We start from the raw sequence: 14,922 nt of genomic DNA, 5'->3' as shown, positions 1-14,922 counted from the left end.
TTCTGTAGCGAAATTAATGCGCCGTCAACCTAAAAATTCAGCAACCACCTGTAAAACAAGGAGTTACACATGTCCCCGTTTTTCGCAACCTGTCTCTTGGCATACACCTGCGGGGCGTTCGGGTCCTCCCAAGTCTACAACACACAAAGACGCAAAATGGAGGTGTTACTATCTGTCTGAGGAAAATTACATGTACCTGAATACGTTTTTGTTTGTATATTTACGAATTAAAAATACTTAACTCTACCGAGACCGCGAGGAAGCAAGATTAAACATGTTCTGGACGATAATCTTCGCCGCTCTAATGGCGACAGGTAAGTTGGCCTGTATTTGTCAAACAGGGTGGGGGCTGGGGAAACTTTGATATACAAACCGCCTTTCTAAATACTCTAGCTTTTCCAAAATTATAACTTTTTGTGGGCATTTTCTTGTACTGATGGCTTGAGGTCTTTTAACGTTTGTGTTTTGGGGGAAAACGTATTTTAAAAAATTGACAACAAGGATTTTGAGACAACCTGTTGGGACATAGAATTAAAATGGCTCTTTCTTTTCGGTAGTTTTTAATATAATGCACTCGCAGACAAACAAAAATAAAATAAAAAATAGATTAATATGAATAAAACAATTTATGAATCCTATTTTCAAAGTAATTCTTTTGTTATTATTATTACTGATATTGTTATTATTCGACATATTTATAAAAAAACAAACTTTTAGTTGAAAAAAATGCGGGTAGAAATGTTTTTTATTTTATTTTTTGTTGTTGGTTTTTTTTTGCTAAATACACCTTTCTGACGCCTCGTGGGTTGGTGTTGGTTTTATTTGTAAACTTTAAATATTGGGGAACTTAATTTGATTGAGAGGAAGCCGAATTGGTATCCAAGGCATAGCCGTTGGATAAAATAATATAACTCATAATTAAGTGCAGTAGAAATGCAGACGAAAGCGGAGGGAGCTGAGTAGTTTTTGTATGATGTTGCATTCTTATAAACAAAAACTTCCACTATAACTCATGTGTGGTGATTTAAGGCTTGTTGAGGGCTGCATGCAGGCCTTACTTAGGGCTGTATATAGTAAACCTGCTGATTGTGTGTTGAATTATAATGTCATTATCACTAACTAGTCAACATCTTCAAGTATCACATACTTGGATAAAAAAGTTTTTTTTAACTAACGGTAAAGACATGACATAGACTTCAAAACTTCCTTTAATTGTAGTTCTGTGTTATCAGAACGTAGCCATCATAATCTAAAGCTATAGTGGTTGGAGCTCATGCAGCCAGACTCATTACAGATGAGGTGACTCATTACATGTACTCTCGGTGATACTAGAAGTGAAGAAATGGTGTTTGGCTCGTGCCACGCCTTTGGGGAATACTAGAGGATGTAGGATGCCTTTTTTTAAATGTCAGAAACATGATCATGATAATCACAGTAATACATAATTTGTGTCAATCTTCATTGTTAACTTATATTTTTGTTTTCTTTCTAGAATCCACTATGGGTGTATCAGTTCAATGTCCTACCAAGAGGTATGTCGTCATTCTCTTCCAGCCTGTCACCCTTACCTGTCAGTATCAGACAACGGCCACTCAGCTCCCTATTGTAACGTGGAAGTATAAGTCTTACTGTCGGGACCCGGTTCAGGCTGCACTCAATCCCAGCAGTGCAGACAACATTCTGTCTCAAAACAACCCCAACTATAACCCCACCATTGAGTGTGCAGACAACCAGAGGACAGTGCGAATAGTGGCCTCCAAGCAAGGCACTGCAGTTACCCTTGGCCCTGAGTACCAGGAGCGCAAGATCAGCATAACCGGCAGTAAGTTGGTTAATTAGTACACTGAAATTCTATTAAGATATGTAACAGCCTTGGCACGACATGTTAGTCTGTAAGCAGTACCAAACTGTTGATGCTGTTCATCTGGACATAGCATTTTGAAAACTTGGATGAGTGATGAAATATTTCTTCCACTTAAAACGCTACATGCAGATGAACAGCTCAACATTTTGGGATTTCCTTACCCGGATGTTTGAGCATGAATCAAGATGTCTGTCAGTAATTCCTTCTTCTGTTGTAATTAATCTGGAAAATGCGTAAACACTGCGAGGGTGTACATTTAATTTTCCTAAGGGGCCACAAGAGAAATTGGGTCTGTTGTGGGAGGCCATACCAATAACATTTAAAAAGATTGAATTAATATTGAGCAGAATTGAGTTCAGTTTAATGGTGGGGACCCTTCACACAAGTGCCAGGTTCTCATTTAGCCACTTGAGAAAATAAATTGCCTGTCTCTGCAGTAGTTTCACATAGGGCTGTGCGATATGACCAAAATCTCATATCCCAATATAAGACATCTATCGTCCCAATAACGATATAAAGCACAAAACAATTTACATTTTCTGTAAATTCTGTCAATCGCAGGCAGTTCGACTCGTGAAGTGTTTCCAGCTGGGCGTCATGTACCTGGAGTCGAGTGTTTGAACCGATGCATGAAACTATATATTTTTAGACATAAGTTGTAACGGCCGCCGTTTTCTTTGTGAGTATTTATTACACAGCGTGCTGCAGGGAAAAGCCTGTTCTAACGTTTGAGTCTAAGGTTTATTTTTTAGCACCTGGTGGCTCTTTTTTCCTTCTCATCCGTAAATACTCTGCATACTCTTTCACATGATTCAGTTTATTTTGAAAGTCTCAACAGGATCTTGAGCTTTATTGTGAAAGGTTTATGTGGAAAATAAACAAGCGGACACCATGGTTTTACCAGAAAGAGAGAACTTTAAGAAATCAATATAGCCACTACAGTGACCATCAAAACGATGAAACATAAACGTTTATTTTGCAACACCACGAAACAAACGATAGCGTAAAATGAAACATAGATGTTTTTATATCGTAATCCGATATATATCATTATATCGAATAGCCCTAGTTTCACATTACATGAGAGCTATATATCACTTTTTTCTATTATATGTTCTGTTCAGATGTACTGAATTTGTATGAGAAAAGAAAGAAAACTAATGTAAAGAATCTTACTGTTCTGCAGTCTTAAGTCTTACTATTCAAAGATCTATCTGTCCATCTATCCATCCATTTTCTTCCGCTTATCCGGGGCCGGGTCGCGGGGGCAGCAGCCCAAGCAGAGAAGCCCAGACCTCCCTCTCCCCAGCCACCTCCTCCATTTTTTCCAGGGGAACACCCAGGCAATCCGAGGCCAGCAGAGAGATATAATCTTTCCAGCGTGTCCTGGGTCTTCCCCAGGGTTTCCTCCCGGTGGGACATGCCTGGAACACCTCACCCAGGAGGCATCCTTGTCAGATGCCCAAACCACCTCAACTGGCTCCTTTCAATGGAGGAGGAGCGTCTCTACCCTGAGCCTCTCCCGGATGGCTGAACATCTCACCCTATCTCTAAGGGAGAGGCCAGTCCCCCTTTGGAGGAAGCCCATTTCTGCCGCGATTTTGTTCTTTCGGTCACTACCCACAGCTCGTGACCATAGGTGAGGGTAGGGACATAGATCGACCGGTAAATTGAGAGCTTCACTTTTACACTCAGCTCTCTCTTCACCACAACAGACCGGTACAGTGTCCGCATCACTGCAGCTGCCGCACCAATCTGTTTGTCGAGCTCCCACTCCCTTCTTTCGTCACTTGTGAACAAGACCCCGAGATACTTAAACTCATCCACTTGGGGCAGGAACTCGTCCCTGACCCAGAGTGGGTACTCCACCAATTTTCTGGCTGAGGACCATGGCCTCAGATTTGGAGATGCTGACGCTGTGAACCATTCCAAGGCGAACAAACCCACATCATCCGCAAAAAGCAGAGATGAGATCCTGAGACCACCCAACTGAAAGCCTTGCACCACTTGGCTTTGCCTAGAAATACTGTCCATAAAAATTATGAACAGAATCGGTGTCTTTGTCAAAGATCGATTTCACTCTTATTTTCAATACAAAAGGGATGGCATATTTCAGTCCAATTGTTTGTTTGTTTGTTTTCAAACTGATTTGAAACATAGGTGAATTTCTTCATGTTATTCGTGCACGGGAGAGACCGGACAGAGTGCCGTTCCTTCACTTGACCCCAGTTGCTCTCGTCCGTTCTCCCGTACCACTGCCCTTTTATTGAGGTTACATGAATATGCATAGGTTCATTAACATATGACGTCTACATACACACAAAGAGTACCTTGTGTGTGTGTGTGTGTGTGTGTGTGTGTGTGTGTGTGTGTGTGTGTGTGTGGACTGCTGATCAAAGGGTCAAACATCCTTGGTCAGGAAGAGGGTAGCCTCCCCCTCACCCTAGATGGTTCATCCTAGATAACACGGTGAGGAAGTCCTGCAGTTCATCTAAACAAAGAGCACTTAGACTAGAACAGACGCAACTACGTTAATCCTACCATAAAACAATAAGACACGGTATGACCTCTCATGCTCCCAAAGTGCTGTCTAATACACACAAAGTTTGCAGACTATCAAGGATCAAAACCTCTACCAATCTACAACTAATTACAAAACTCTAAGCATATATAAGTAAATATCTCTAAGCATAAATGACAATCAACAATACAAATCTAACATAGGTATTTTTGATGGGCTCACTCATTTTCTCATAAGTTGAACAGTGCTGCTAGGTTGCTGCTCTTTTTTTGATAAATCTCAGGGTAATGAATTGCTAATAACAATAGTCTGTAGCTGTACTGTTTATTTGCTGTACCTTAGAGTGTGCTGAAGTATGATGGGAATTGAGTAGATATAATTCTAGAAAAAAATCACAGTAAGGTGATGGATATGAATTCATTTCAGTTCAGGTTTATTTATATTGGAATAAATCACAAGGCAACTCAAGGTACTGTTAACTCCAAGATAAAGACCCCACACTATTCAGAAGAAAACCCTAAGAAACAGACAATCCTCTTTGGGCAACTACCTGATAACAATGAAAAACTTCCTTTTAAAAGAAAGAACCCACGAGCAGAACCAACCCAGCTGCCCTGCACGTACCCTGTGCCACGACCAGTTGAGTGCTTAGTCATAGCTGGATACCTGACTTGCTGGGGCCTTCAAAATGAGCAATGGAGTCTTAAAAAATATTCAGTGGTTTGAAAAAAGTCAAAAAAAAAAAATTCTAATGTTTTAATTGATTTGACTGAGTCAATTAAACCACATACCTCTTCAGGGGCAGCTTGAATTTGGAAGTGTATAGTTCATGTATTTGAGGGTCATCTGGTAGACCCACAGTTTTTGAATAGCAACTATCGAGAAACAATGACAAAAAAATGTACTAATATTAATTGTTACCTATAGATGCAGACCTGAATATCGCACAGACTGCATGGGGAGACAGTGGTGTCTACTTCTGTTCTGTCATCTCTTCTCAAGATGTTACAGGAAACAGTGAAGACTACACAGAGCTCCTTGTACTGGGTAAGTTAATTCCATTTATAGCCACTGCATTCAGGTACAGGTATACTCTATGCAGACACTTCTTCGTTTTGCTTTCAGTTTCTTTCCCCCCACCCACAATCTTGTGCTTACACATTAGAATATTTGAGAACAAATGCACAAAACCATTGACAGATTTTTCAAGTGGCTGAAAGGATAGGAGGGTATTTATCACAGGTTGAGTTCTTAAAGGGTTTTTAGAGTCACAGGTTGCAGGTAACAAAAGCAGACCACATAAAAATAATTGTGGCTTTATCTTTCTTTCACAGAGAGAAAGTCAAATTCTACTGACCTCCTGCCTGGCATTGACTTACTGGTTATGGAAGGTAGTACAAGCCTCTTGATATAGCTCAGTCAAGTTTCAGTCCCACAGTAGAGGCGTATGAACTATCAGGTTTAACCTTAAAGAACAGGAGCGTAACAATGAGGTTGGAGTAATGAGTAATTCTTTGCAAGAGTACAATTGGCTTGTGTGCTTTTTTTAAAAACAAAACCACTCTTGACTCATTTTGCTAGAAAAAATTATCTGACACATGATAAATTCCTTTTAAGGTCACACTCCAGAAGTGCCTTTACATATAGGAAGAAACTGTGACTCAATTTGAAACCAGGCTGCTATATTTAAGGGTCAGGCATCATGTTCTGGGTAGAAATATAGGTTTATGCACTGCTCTGCTTTACTTGCTGTTTACTGGCATCCTTAATATCCCATTATGCTGTTATCTGCCTTTCTTTCTTTCTTTAGTGTGACTCAGTTCCCATGTTTGCATATCTAACTTTCAGTGTGAGTACAGGCAGCCTGTTACCAAAGTACATTCAGCCCTCATTCCCTTTTCTGTGTACACAGCCCTATGTTTTTCACACTGCTAACACAGTTTGCATTTTAGTTGATTCATTTCAATATACAGTGTCTTCTTTCTCTGTTGTTTTTTTATGAGCTGCATGCATAGACTTGTGAACCGGCTTTACCGGTTTAAATCTTTTAAAAGTCACCATGGTTGCCAACATGTGTTGTTTATGTAAATGACAAAAATTGCATGTAAGTCTTATCTTGTGGAACTGTCTCGTCTGTTATGACTGTTATTGTTAAGATGCATTTACATATACAGTATAGGTGTTTTCTGTTGTTGATGTAATACACAAATAAAGGAAATGTGGACCACTGTAGCTGTAGTTTAGGTTCACATGAATTTCATGTGTTTTTTTTTCTCCTGGACTATGTCAGCAATTGAAGAAGAAATGTCAAATCTTAAATCTTTAAATTTAAGATTTTAAGATTAAATGCATTTAATTGTTGGTCTTTTGCAGACTGGCTCCTGGTTGTTTTGGTGGTCCTTGGCTTCTTTCTGCTGGTCCTCTTGATTGGGATTTGCTGGTGTCAGTGTTGTCCACACACCTGCTGCTGTTATGTCAGTTGCCCCTGTTGCCCGGATCGCTGCTGCTGTCCACGAGCATGTAAGTATCAAACGGAAAAGCCAATAAAATTGTGCATAACTTTCTTTAACCACATTTATTATTACTGTTTAATCCCATTTTAGACTCAAATGCGTCTGTTCCATTGAGTATCAGTGCATTTTGAGATCATAATTTTAATAGTACAGCGTACAATTCACTATAAGGAGAGTTCTTGTATGCCAGCTTGCACAAATTTGTGTGTGGGTCTTTTTTTTTGAGGGGGGGGGGTTGAATTTTTTTTCATTGATGTATTGGTCACATTGTTTTAGTAACAGTGATTTTATGTCACTTGGTTTCACTATGTCTGTTTCACACACATTACACACAGTTAGATGGTGGGAAGTGGATGAGCATTCAGCTTTAAATTTATTGCAGGAAGCCTGACCCCCAGAGGCTTTATTAATTAAATTTCCATAACTATGTTTAAAATGTAAATATGATCCTCAAGCCAGGAAACGGTTAACTTTAGTTTGGTTTCCTATCGAGACAACCCTGAACAAACTGGAGGGGAAAGGTTTTGGGGGTGCCTCCTAGTCAATTTTGCCTGTTAGCAAAAGAAAAAAAAATTTAAAAAGAGAGAAAAGAAAATGACTGTGAGCTTATTTTGTGGTGGGAGCCTATACTAATAAATCAAACAGAGGAAACATTTTGACAACTTCTCTTTTAGTAGAGTGCGTGTAATGCTCAGCCAACAGCATCATCTTGTTAACATATTTTAAAAGCTGGACTTCAGGTACTGAAATACTCAACTGGAAAAGTCATTTTCTTTTAGATTTTTTTTAAAAACAAGTTTAAGGTAATGCATTACTGTTTCAGCCCTCATTTGCATGTTTGTAAGCCAGACTGTTTTCCCCTCCAGTGGGCATGGTTTTTAAAGTACACTGACTCAATGGGAAGTTGGGGTATTTCCTAAAAGGGTTAACAGAATACCTCTATTTATTTAATGGAAAGACAGTAAACTATTATCTGTTCTGTTTTAACTCTCAACAGAAAAATCACAAATTTTAAACTAATAATTTTACAGTCTCCAGCAGTTGATGTCATCTTTCACCAACATGCTTAAAACCAACTCTGTTCCATTGTCTTGCAGTGTATGAGGCAGGAAAAGCAGTAAAGAAAGGTATGGGGGATCAATATGCTTCCACCCTCTATGCTCAGAGTATGTATGGTCAGCCACCATACATGCAGCCTGGTATGCCTCTACTTCCTGTACCTAATGGGGTTGGAGCCCAGCTGCCTCAGAGTGGTTACGGTCATGAATATGATGGTGCTAGCTCAGGTAGGTGATACAAATTACAAACCTGAAAGTTCACAATGATTACTGTCTGTTGCAGTTTTCATAATGTGTTGTACTTCTGCAGCCATGAGTAGGAAAATTCAGTTAACTGTTGAATATGAGTTTCATAATAACAACGCAGAGGTTTTTACTTTGTGCAGAGATTAGCTTTGTGGAGTGCTTGTTCAAATTTGCTTTGTTTTTGTTCTCTATGTAGTGGGACACGGCTCCCAGGTACCTTTGCTACGTGAGCAAGACCGAGGGGACAACAGTGAGTAGAGTGTGTGTGTTGGGGGGAGGAATTAACCCACCCACACCCAAACAGTACACTGCGGTGTGAATGTTTTTTTTTGTTTATGTGGGTGGGGTAATTTTTTTTTCAGTATTATCTCTCAGATTTGAGGAATTCCCTCACTATATGTGGTAAATTATGAATATAAACCAAATTTAAAGTGAGAAGATACATTTAAAACCTCACCTCACCTAAAACTGATTCTTTGCATTCTTACTCTCATCTTACTTTGATGTGGTTATGTTCACATTATGTGTGCATTTAAAAAAAACTGTATTTGTGTGACACAGCTGCTTAGTCTGTTCACATTTTTTTATATCCGTGGATATTTGTGTTTGAAGTTCTCTTTTAAATGTAAAATTGATAATTTGATTTTGTTGTATACATTTATTAAACATTTTATTATATTTTAGGATTTTATGCATCTACTTTTGGAAGAGCTCAAATATCTTAACACCACTTTAAGTCTGTAGAACACCTTTTGATGCATATTAGCTTAGCATGTTGCTAGGGCAGTGTGCTTCATCTACTTCGTTCAGGTCTCACTGTTGCATGTCTGTCTTTATACATAAAGTTATATGTAAAATATAGATTAGCAGTGAATTGTATCTAATGCAAATAATTTTGTTTTCCATGCGCTGAGAGCAGAATTGTGCTGTCAAAGCTTATATTTACTCTAATGTTGCAAAACTGACAAAATTATAAAGATTTTATAGTTCTCTTAGTTCCTCTAATAGCATCATGCTGACTTTGGCGGTTCTTCACCCAGAAAAAAATATCACTTTTGGTAAAAAGGTTTTGTAAACAAAACATCATTGTTGATTATACTCTTAATCAAATGTCAATAATTTACAGCTTCTCATAAACAAAGCAGCGCATATGAAAGTAAAAAAAAAAAAAAAGTATGACAAGCCTGTGCAATAAAGGGATTTCAACTTGTCACAAATATGAAAGCATTTTTTGATGGTTTTGATAAGAGTATGCAAATATTGAAAGAAGCTGAAATCATTCACTATATTTGAACTTATTCTCCTCACTTCAGCTCGCAGTGGTTTTCGAATCCAGGTGGACCCTGACGGGAACGCAACGCGTGCCATTTACTATATGGAGAGGGAGCTTGCCAATATGGATCCATCCAGGCCTGGCAACTATCAGCGCGGTGAGTAACTGATTGCTTCCTATTATTCCTGTGTGGCAGACTATATTAGATTCTGTGGCTGGAAGTCCTATATGCATTGATTGGTTGAATTTTGGTTTGGTTTTGGTTTTCTTTATTAAACAGGGATAATATATATTAATACATGAATCATAAAAATAAAAATAACTGCAGATAAAAATCTTAACTTTGGTTTTCGTCCTCACAATTTGGTTAAATAATACAGTAGATTATGATCGTTGAAGCCAACTGAAAGTCGGATAAATGTAAATGCTAAATTAACTCCAAGATTTTCTGTCTGACATGAGTCTGACACAATTAAGCCAAATGGTAAATATTCTTTGTTTTGTTTAATTAATTATAATACTAATAGTTCTGCTCTAAACTGATATAACTGTCTATCTAATAGTTTTAATGGACTGATAATATATAATGGTCATATAATTTAAGAAGACCATTTTCTGTCTGAGAGAGAGAGAGAGAGAGAGAGAGAGAGAGAGAGAGGGGGAGAGAGAGAGAGAGTGTCAAGATTTTTGCTTTGTTAGAACAGACAGAGAGAGACTGCTTGTCTTACTCTGGAATTGTGGTTGTGATGGGGAAAAACCAGTACGTGATGTCATGTGTTTCCTGTTTCATTTGTCATTACCACTTTCCGCACTTGTGGTTTGTAGCTGGTAAATGTTACCCAGAAAACAATATGTCACAGGAACAAATTTTAACATTCTGCAGTCATGTACGTGAAAACTGACTGCATTTAGTAATACAAAATAAAATTACCGTATTTCCCGGACTACAAAGCGCACCTGAATATTAGCCGCACAAGCTAAAATCAGGGGAAAATCCCGTTTTGTACATACATTAGCCGCACCTGACTAAAAGCCACAGGTGTTTCAATGTTGACTTATCATATGTAAGAGAATATGCACAAAGCGAATTGTCAGGAAAGAGATGGCTGTTTGGAGACACTTTTATTAATATTTTGAAAAAGAAGTTATGGGTACATATTTGCATAACTTTTTAGGTATATAAAAAAGTAGCGGTAATTACAAGTACAAAACATGTACTGTGCTTCATAAAAAGAGTTAAAATGTAGTACATAACAATAACCTACAGGACACCAGAAAAATAGATTCAGACTACCTTTTAGGCTCAGGTGTAGTGACACAGCTTTAACAAGAAGAAAAGTCAGTCATTCACCACCATCTTTCTCTTCTTCCTGCGCACTAAAACCACCAAAGTCCTCTTCTCCAGTGTCGGATACGAACAGGCTCAGGGTGGCTTCGTCATCCACTCCATCCACTCTCAGCTTCTTTCCTTCGTTGTCACTTTCAAAACCAAAGAAATCCTCGTTGTCAGTGTCAGAGTCGAACACCCTCAGAAGGGCCGTGGCGGTGTCCTCCTCTCCATCATGCAGCAGTCAAGCCCTTCGAAATCCGTTGGTGATCGTGGATGTTTTCACACTTTTCCACGCTGTCAGAATCCACTGGTGGAGTTGGGCATAACTTGCTTTTTGCAAGTTTATCGCCGCTCATCATCCACGCCTCCCACTGAATGCGTAGCGCTACTTTGAAGTTTGTTTTTCGCGCTACTTCGTACGGCACTACGTTGTAGTGTCGTACAACAGCGGAACAAACAAAACAAATCCTCTTACGATATCACAAAAATCATGGACAATCCATAGAAAAGCCGCACCTGACTAAAAGCCGCAGGGTTCAAAGCTTGTGCAAAAAGTAGCGGCTTATAGCCCGACAATTACGGTACATAAATTACAACAATTGTTACTGATTGTGGCGCATTGATAGCTGCAGAGCTTTCATGTTGTTACTTTTCTGATCCTTCTACTAAACTTAATTTTATTTCGTCTGACCTGCATTTCTTTTTCAATTTTCCTGTCTTAGTGGACAACATGACTGAAGTCAGTTCCTTGCACGACAGTAGTGGATCTGAGCCTCGAAACCGTGGAGGTCGTTCCCAGCCCCCGCATCTCCCCACAGTGTATGACCATGATGAAGCTATGAGCACCATCAGCAGCGTTTCCCAGCAAGGCCGCCGCCGTGATGATTACCCGCAGCAAAGAGGTTACATGGAGAACCACGTACGTTCCCGTTCGATGGACAATCTTGACGATATTGGACGGCGATACCCCAGAGACGACTACCCACCACAACGCCGCCCAGACTCCAGAGGAGGAAGAGGGTGAGTGTTAGTTTCTCGAGTAACCTCCTTGTTGCCATCATCACATCATTTAGCAGTTTTTTTTTTTTCAGCATAATCTGTACCATGTGCAGCATCATTGAAGTTTCACAGTAATTGTCTTAGTGTAAAGATGAACCATGTACATATATCTCTCATTACAGGATCATTTATTTACCATTTCAAAGTAAAGAGAGACATGTGCAAATTGTTTAACTGAAATGTTCAGTCACCCACACATAGTGTCAGTTCAACCGCAACCTTTCAGTATCACAATGTTATCACTTTATCAAACTTAAATATATAAGAATAAATTAGATATCGTGGCACAGAAATTCTAGCAGGTCTTGTGTCATTTTTGTTCAAACAATCAACTATGTCTGCCTAGTTAAGCCTTGGCTCAAGGTAATTTCCAAATGTGTTTCATCAGAGTGAAGGGAATTGTAAACTAATTTAGCCTGATGACAAAGTGCAGCTGATAAATTTGCCCTAGTTTTTTTTTTTTTGTGGTTTACATCTTCAGTGATGCATGTACTTTCCACACAAGCTCACTAAAGAAAGGATCCATATTAGCATATCACACCATTTACCTTTCGTCATCGGCTTGATATTTGAAGATATGTGCAGCAAGTCATTTAGTAAAGTTTCACAGAGATTTCAGACATCACTGTTAGTCATAAGCTCAAAATTTATTTCTTTGTCGTGTTCTCAACACTCAACACCTTCATCGCACTAATTGTTGTTGGACCTTGGTACCCAATCTCAAACTTGATGTCCTTCCCCCCCACCCCCGTCCATAGCATATGTGTTGTACCTCATTGATCTCTAGTTGTGATATCAGTTGCCTCTTCCAGATGTTACACTGAACTACTAGTTGTTTCACAGTTAGTCTAGATGTCAGGTATAGAAGATTCCATAATTCCCACATCTTCTTCATGTAACCTCTTCTGCTGGGATTGTGTAGTAGCATTCCGACAGCTCTGTGGTCTGCACCCTTGTACCTTCATGCTCCTTTGTTCTTTAAGATGTAATGTATATATTTCATATGGAAGCTGATATTTAAATAAACACCTAAATTCTTTTCATATATGAGAGATGTGGAGGGGTCTGGAGAAGGCATGGAGGACATTATCTCTGTAGGTTGATAATCGTCATTTCCATCAAGCGATGTGGTTGGTATCGTTTCACTCCTAGCACATGATCCAGTCTAGTATGTATACCCAGTTCTGTATACAGATCTAAAGTTTTCCTTTAGTTTTTTTTTTCTTTTTTTGAGCAAAGAAGATATTTATATGTAATGTTGATAAGACATACGGACATTTGGGAACCATAACCTCCATCCCATGTGGAGTCACAGTATCATGAGTAGTTAACCTGTTACCAATTACAGATGCAATGTTTGGTTGTAAACATCACCTGAACTTTAAAGTGAGACTCGGAACACGACAGTAGCTGAAAACAGTTCAGCAAATTCAATGTGCTGTTTTGTGTTTCTTTAGCTCTGATGATGGGTGGAGCAGCAGCGCCCGGAATGGCTATGATCGTGACTATGATGACCGCAGACGTCGTGACTACTCCCCCGATCGCCGGAGAGGAGAGGGTGGAGCCTACGGGGATCTCCCAGGACGGCGCAGCCACAGTCGTGACGATCTAATGGATCTGGAGAGGGATCGCCGGTATGGTGGTGGTGCAAGGGGCGGGCGTGAGGATTACGATGACAGTTTTCTACGAGAAGCCATGGAGAGGAAGAGGATGGGTGAGCAGCAGAGGGCGCGGAGCCAGGAGCGATTGGACAGCGAAAGCGACCGCTCAGATCGGGGGAGGGGGGCACGTGGGGCACCTCCACTACCTGTGAACCCACCCTCTGGAAACCCTGGCCGGCACAATGACTACCCGCCTCCACCACCACCGCCTTACAGTGAAGATGAAAAGAAAAGCAACCTCCGCAAGGTGAGTCACAGAAGTTGAGATTGCTGTAAGTGTATTGGTTTGATGATAATCTATGTTCTTACTTCTTATGAAAAGGCAAAAGTCAATACTGAAATTACTCTATTAATACATCTTCAGGGCCAATGACACATTGCTTGTTTTTGATCAAGAGAGTCTGTTTTAGTTTATTGGGTGAGCTAATGAGTTTTCTTGTTTTGCAGAATGGAGCTGTGAGTCGGGAGAGCCTGGTTGTGTGAAATAAAAACCTAAAGAGAACAAAGTACGACAAGGATGCAGCATTGATCTTTAAAAAAACAAGAGAGCGACTGTAAATATTTATTGCACTGCTAATTTGTTATGTTGATTTAAAAATGTCATAATTAGTCCTAAATGTGATTGTATGCTTTTCTAACATGGACGAGGTTTGCCTTTTCATGTACACAATATTTTGGCTGCCACAAGTGCCTTACAGTGTACATAATTTTATTTTTAGATAGTTAAAAATATCTCATCTCAACAATTAAACATATTCAGAAGTTTTATATAGTTTCATTTAGCTGATGCAGGTATTAATGCAGTTTTATGGATGTCTGTTGTTTTTGCATTTGTGAAAAGTAAAGTGACTTTTTTATATGAATCTGTGTGCATTTAAAGGAATTTGTCTAGCTTTTTTGTTATTTGTCGTATTATTGTGTTCACTCGTTTTAGATTCCTCGTGGAACAAAATACTCCAGAGACTTTCTAACGCTAAATTGCAATTTTAACCTTCAGTATGTTGTACATAGGCATCCGGAAAAACATCTTACTGCAAATATTCATTTTGATGTGTTGAAATCTAATTTTAAAATAAAGATCTTCTTGCCAGGCCACATTGTTTGAGCTAAAAGTGTTTCACCACTAGATGCCACCATCTTATGTTTTATGGTATGCTGAAGCAGTGATGCTGTTTTAATGCAGCATTTTCTCTGTCCAACAATTATTAATTCCTATTAGATTTAGAAATGTTAAGACTTTGATCAACCTTGCTTGTTGTTCAGTAAGAGATGATCATATTGAGATTATTATTTATTTGTACCATTGTGAATTTAGTACTGGATAAGTATTTTGGTTTCTCCCTCTTAAAAGAAGAAATGTTAAAAACTATCTTCTTGGTCATTGTTTTTGTTACGAT

General features: G+C 39.1%; 1 protein-coding gene across 2 annotated transcripts; it reads left to right on the top strand.

The window, feature by feature from the left end:
• The first annotated feature begins 105 nt into the window (after window positions 1–105).
• Window positions 106–14,620, top strand: lsr (lipolysis stimulated lipoprotein receptor). 2 transcript variants are annotated; one of them, XM_082552259.1, is made up of 11 exons: window positions 106–314; window positions 1,493–1,822; window positions 5,313–5,432; window positions 5,720–5,776; window positions 6,759–6,905; window positions 7,996–8,184; window positions 8,399–8,452; window positions 9,516–9,632; window positions 11,528–11,825; window positions 13,322–13,772; window positions 13,973–14,620. In XM_082552259.1, the coding sequence occupies exons 1-11, from the start codon at window positions 275–277 to the stop codon at window positions 14,006–14,008; spliced, it is 1,839 nt and encodes a 612-aa protein (XP_082408385.1). In that variant the 5' UTR covers window positions 106–274; the 3' UTR covers window positions 14,009–14,620. The 2 variants fall into 2 exon arrangements, with proteins under 2 accessions (XP_082408385.1, XP_082408386.1); XM_082552260.1 differs by lacking the exon at window positions 5,720–5,776 and having other exon boundaries at window positions 107–314.
• The last annotated feature ends 302 nt before the right edge of the window (window positions 14,621–14,922 follow it).

Source organism: Aulonocara stuartgranti, assembly GCF_965226115.1.
Source record: "Aulonocara stuartgranti genome assembly, chromosome: 11".
NCBI classification, from domain to species: Eukaryota; Metazoa; Chordata; class Actinopteri; order Cichliformes; family Cichlidae; genus Aulonocara; species Aulonocara stuartgranti.
Note: the sequence above shows the minus strand (reverse complement) of the source record. Positions and strands in the feature narration are given on the sequence as shown.

What these genes read in the sequence shown, in the direction of transcription:
- lsr (XM_082552259.1), top strand. Translation starts at nt 275, where the DNA reads ATGTTCTGGACGATAATCTTCGCCGCTCTAATGGCGACAG. An exon ending in CACAGAGCTCCTTGTACTGG is followed by an intron (nt 5,433 to 5,719) that starts GTAAGTTAATTC and finishes TTTCTTTCACAG; the next exon opens with AGAGAAAGTCAAATTCTACT. An exon ending in TGACTTACTGGTTATGGAAG is followed by an intron (nt 5,777 to 6,758) that starts GTAGTACAAGCC and finishes GGTCTTTTGCAG; the next exon opens with ACTGGCTCCTGGTTGTTTTG.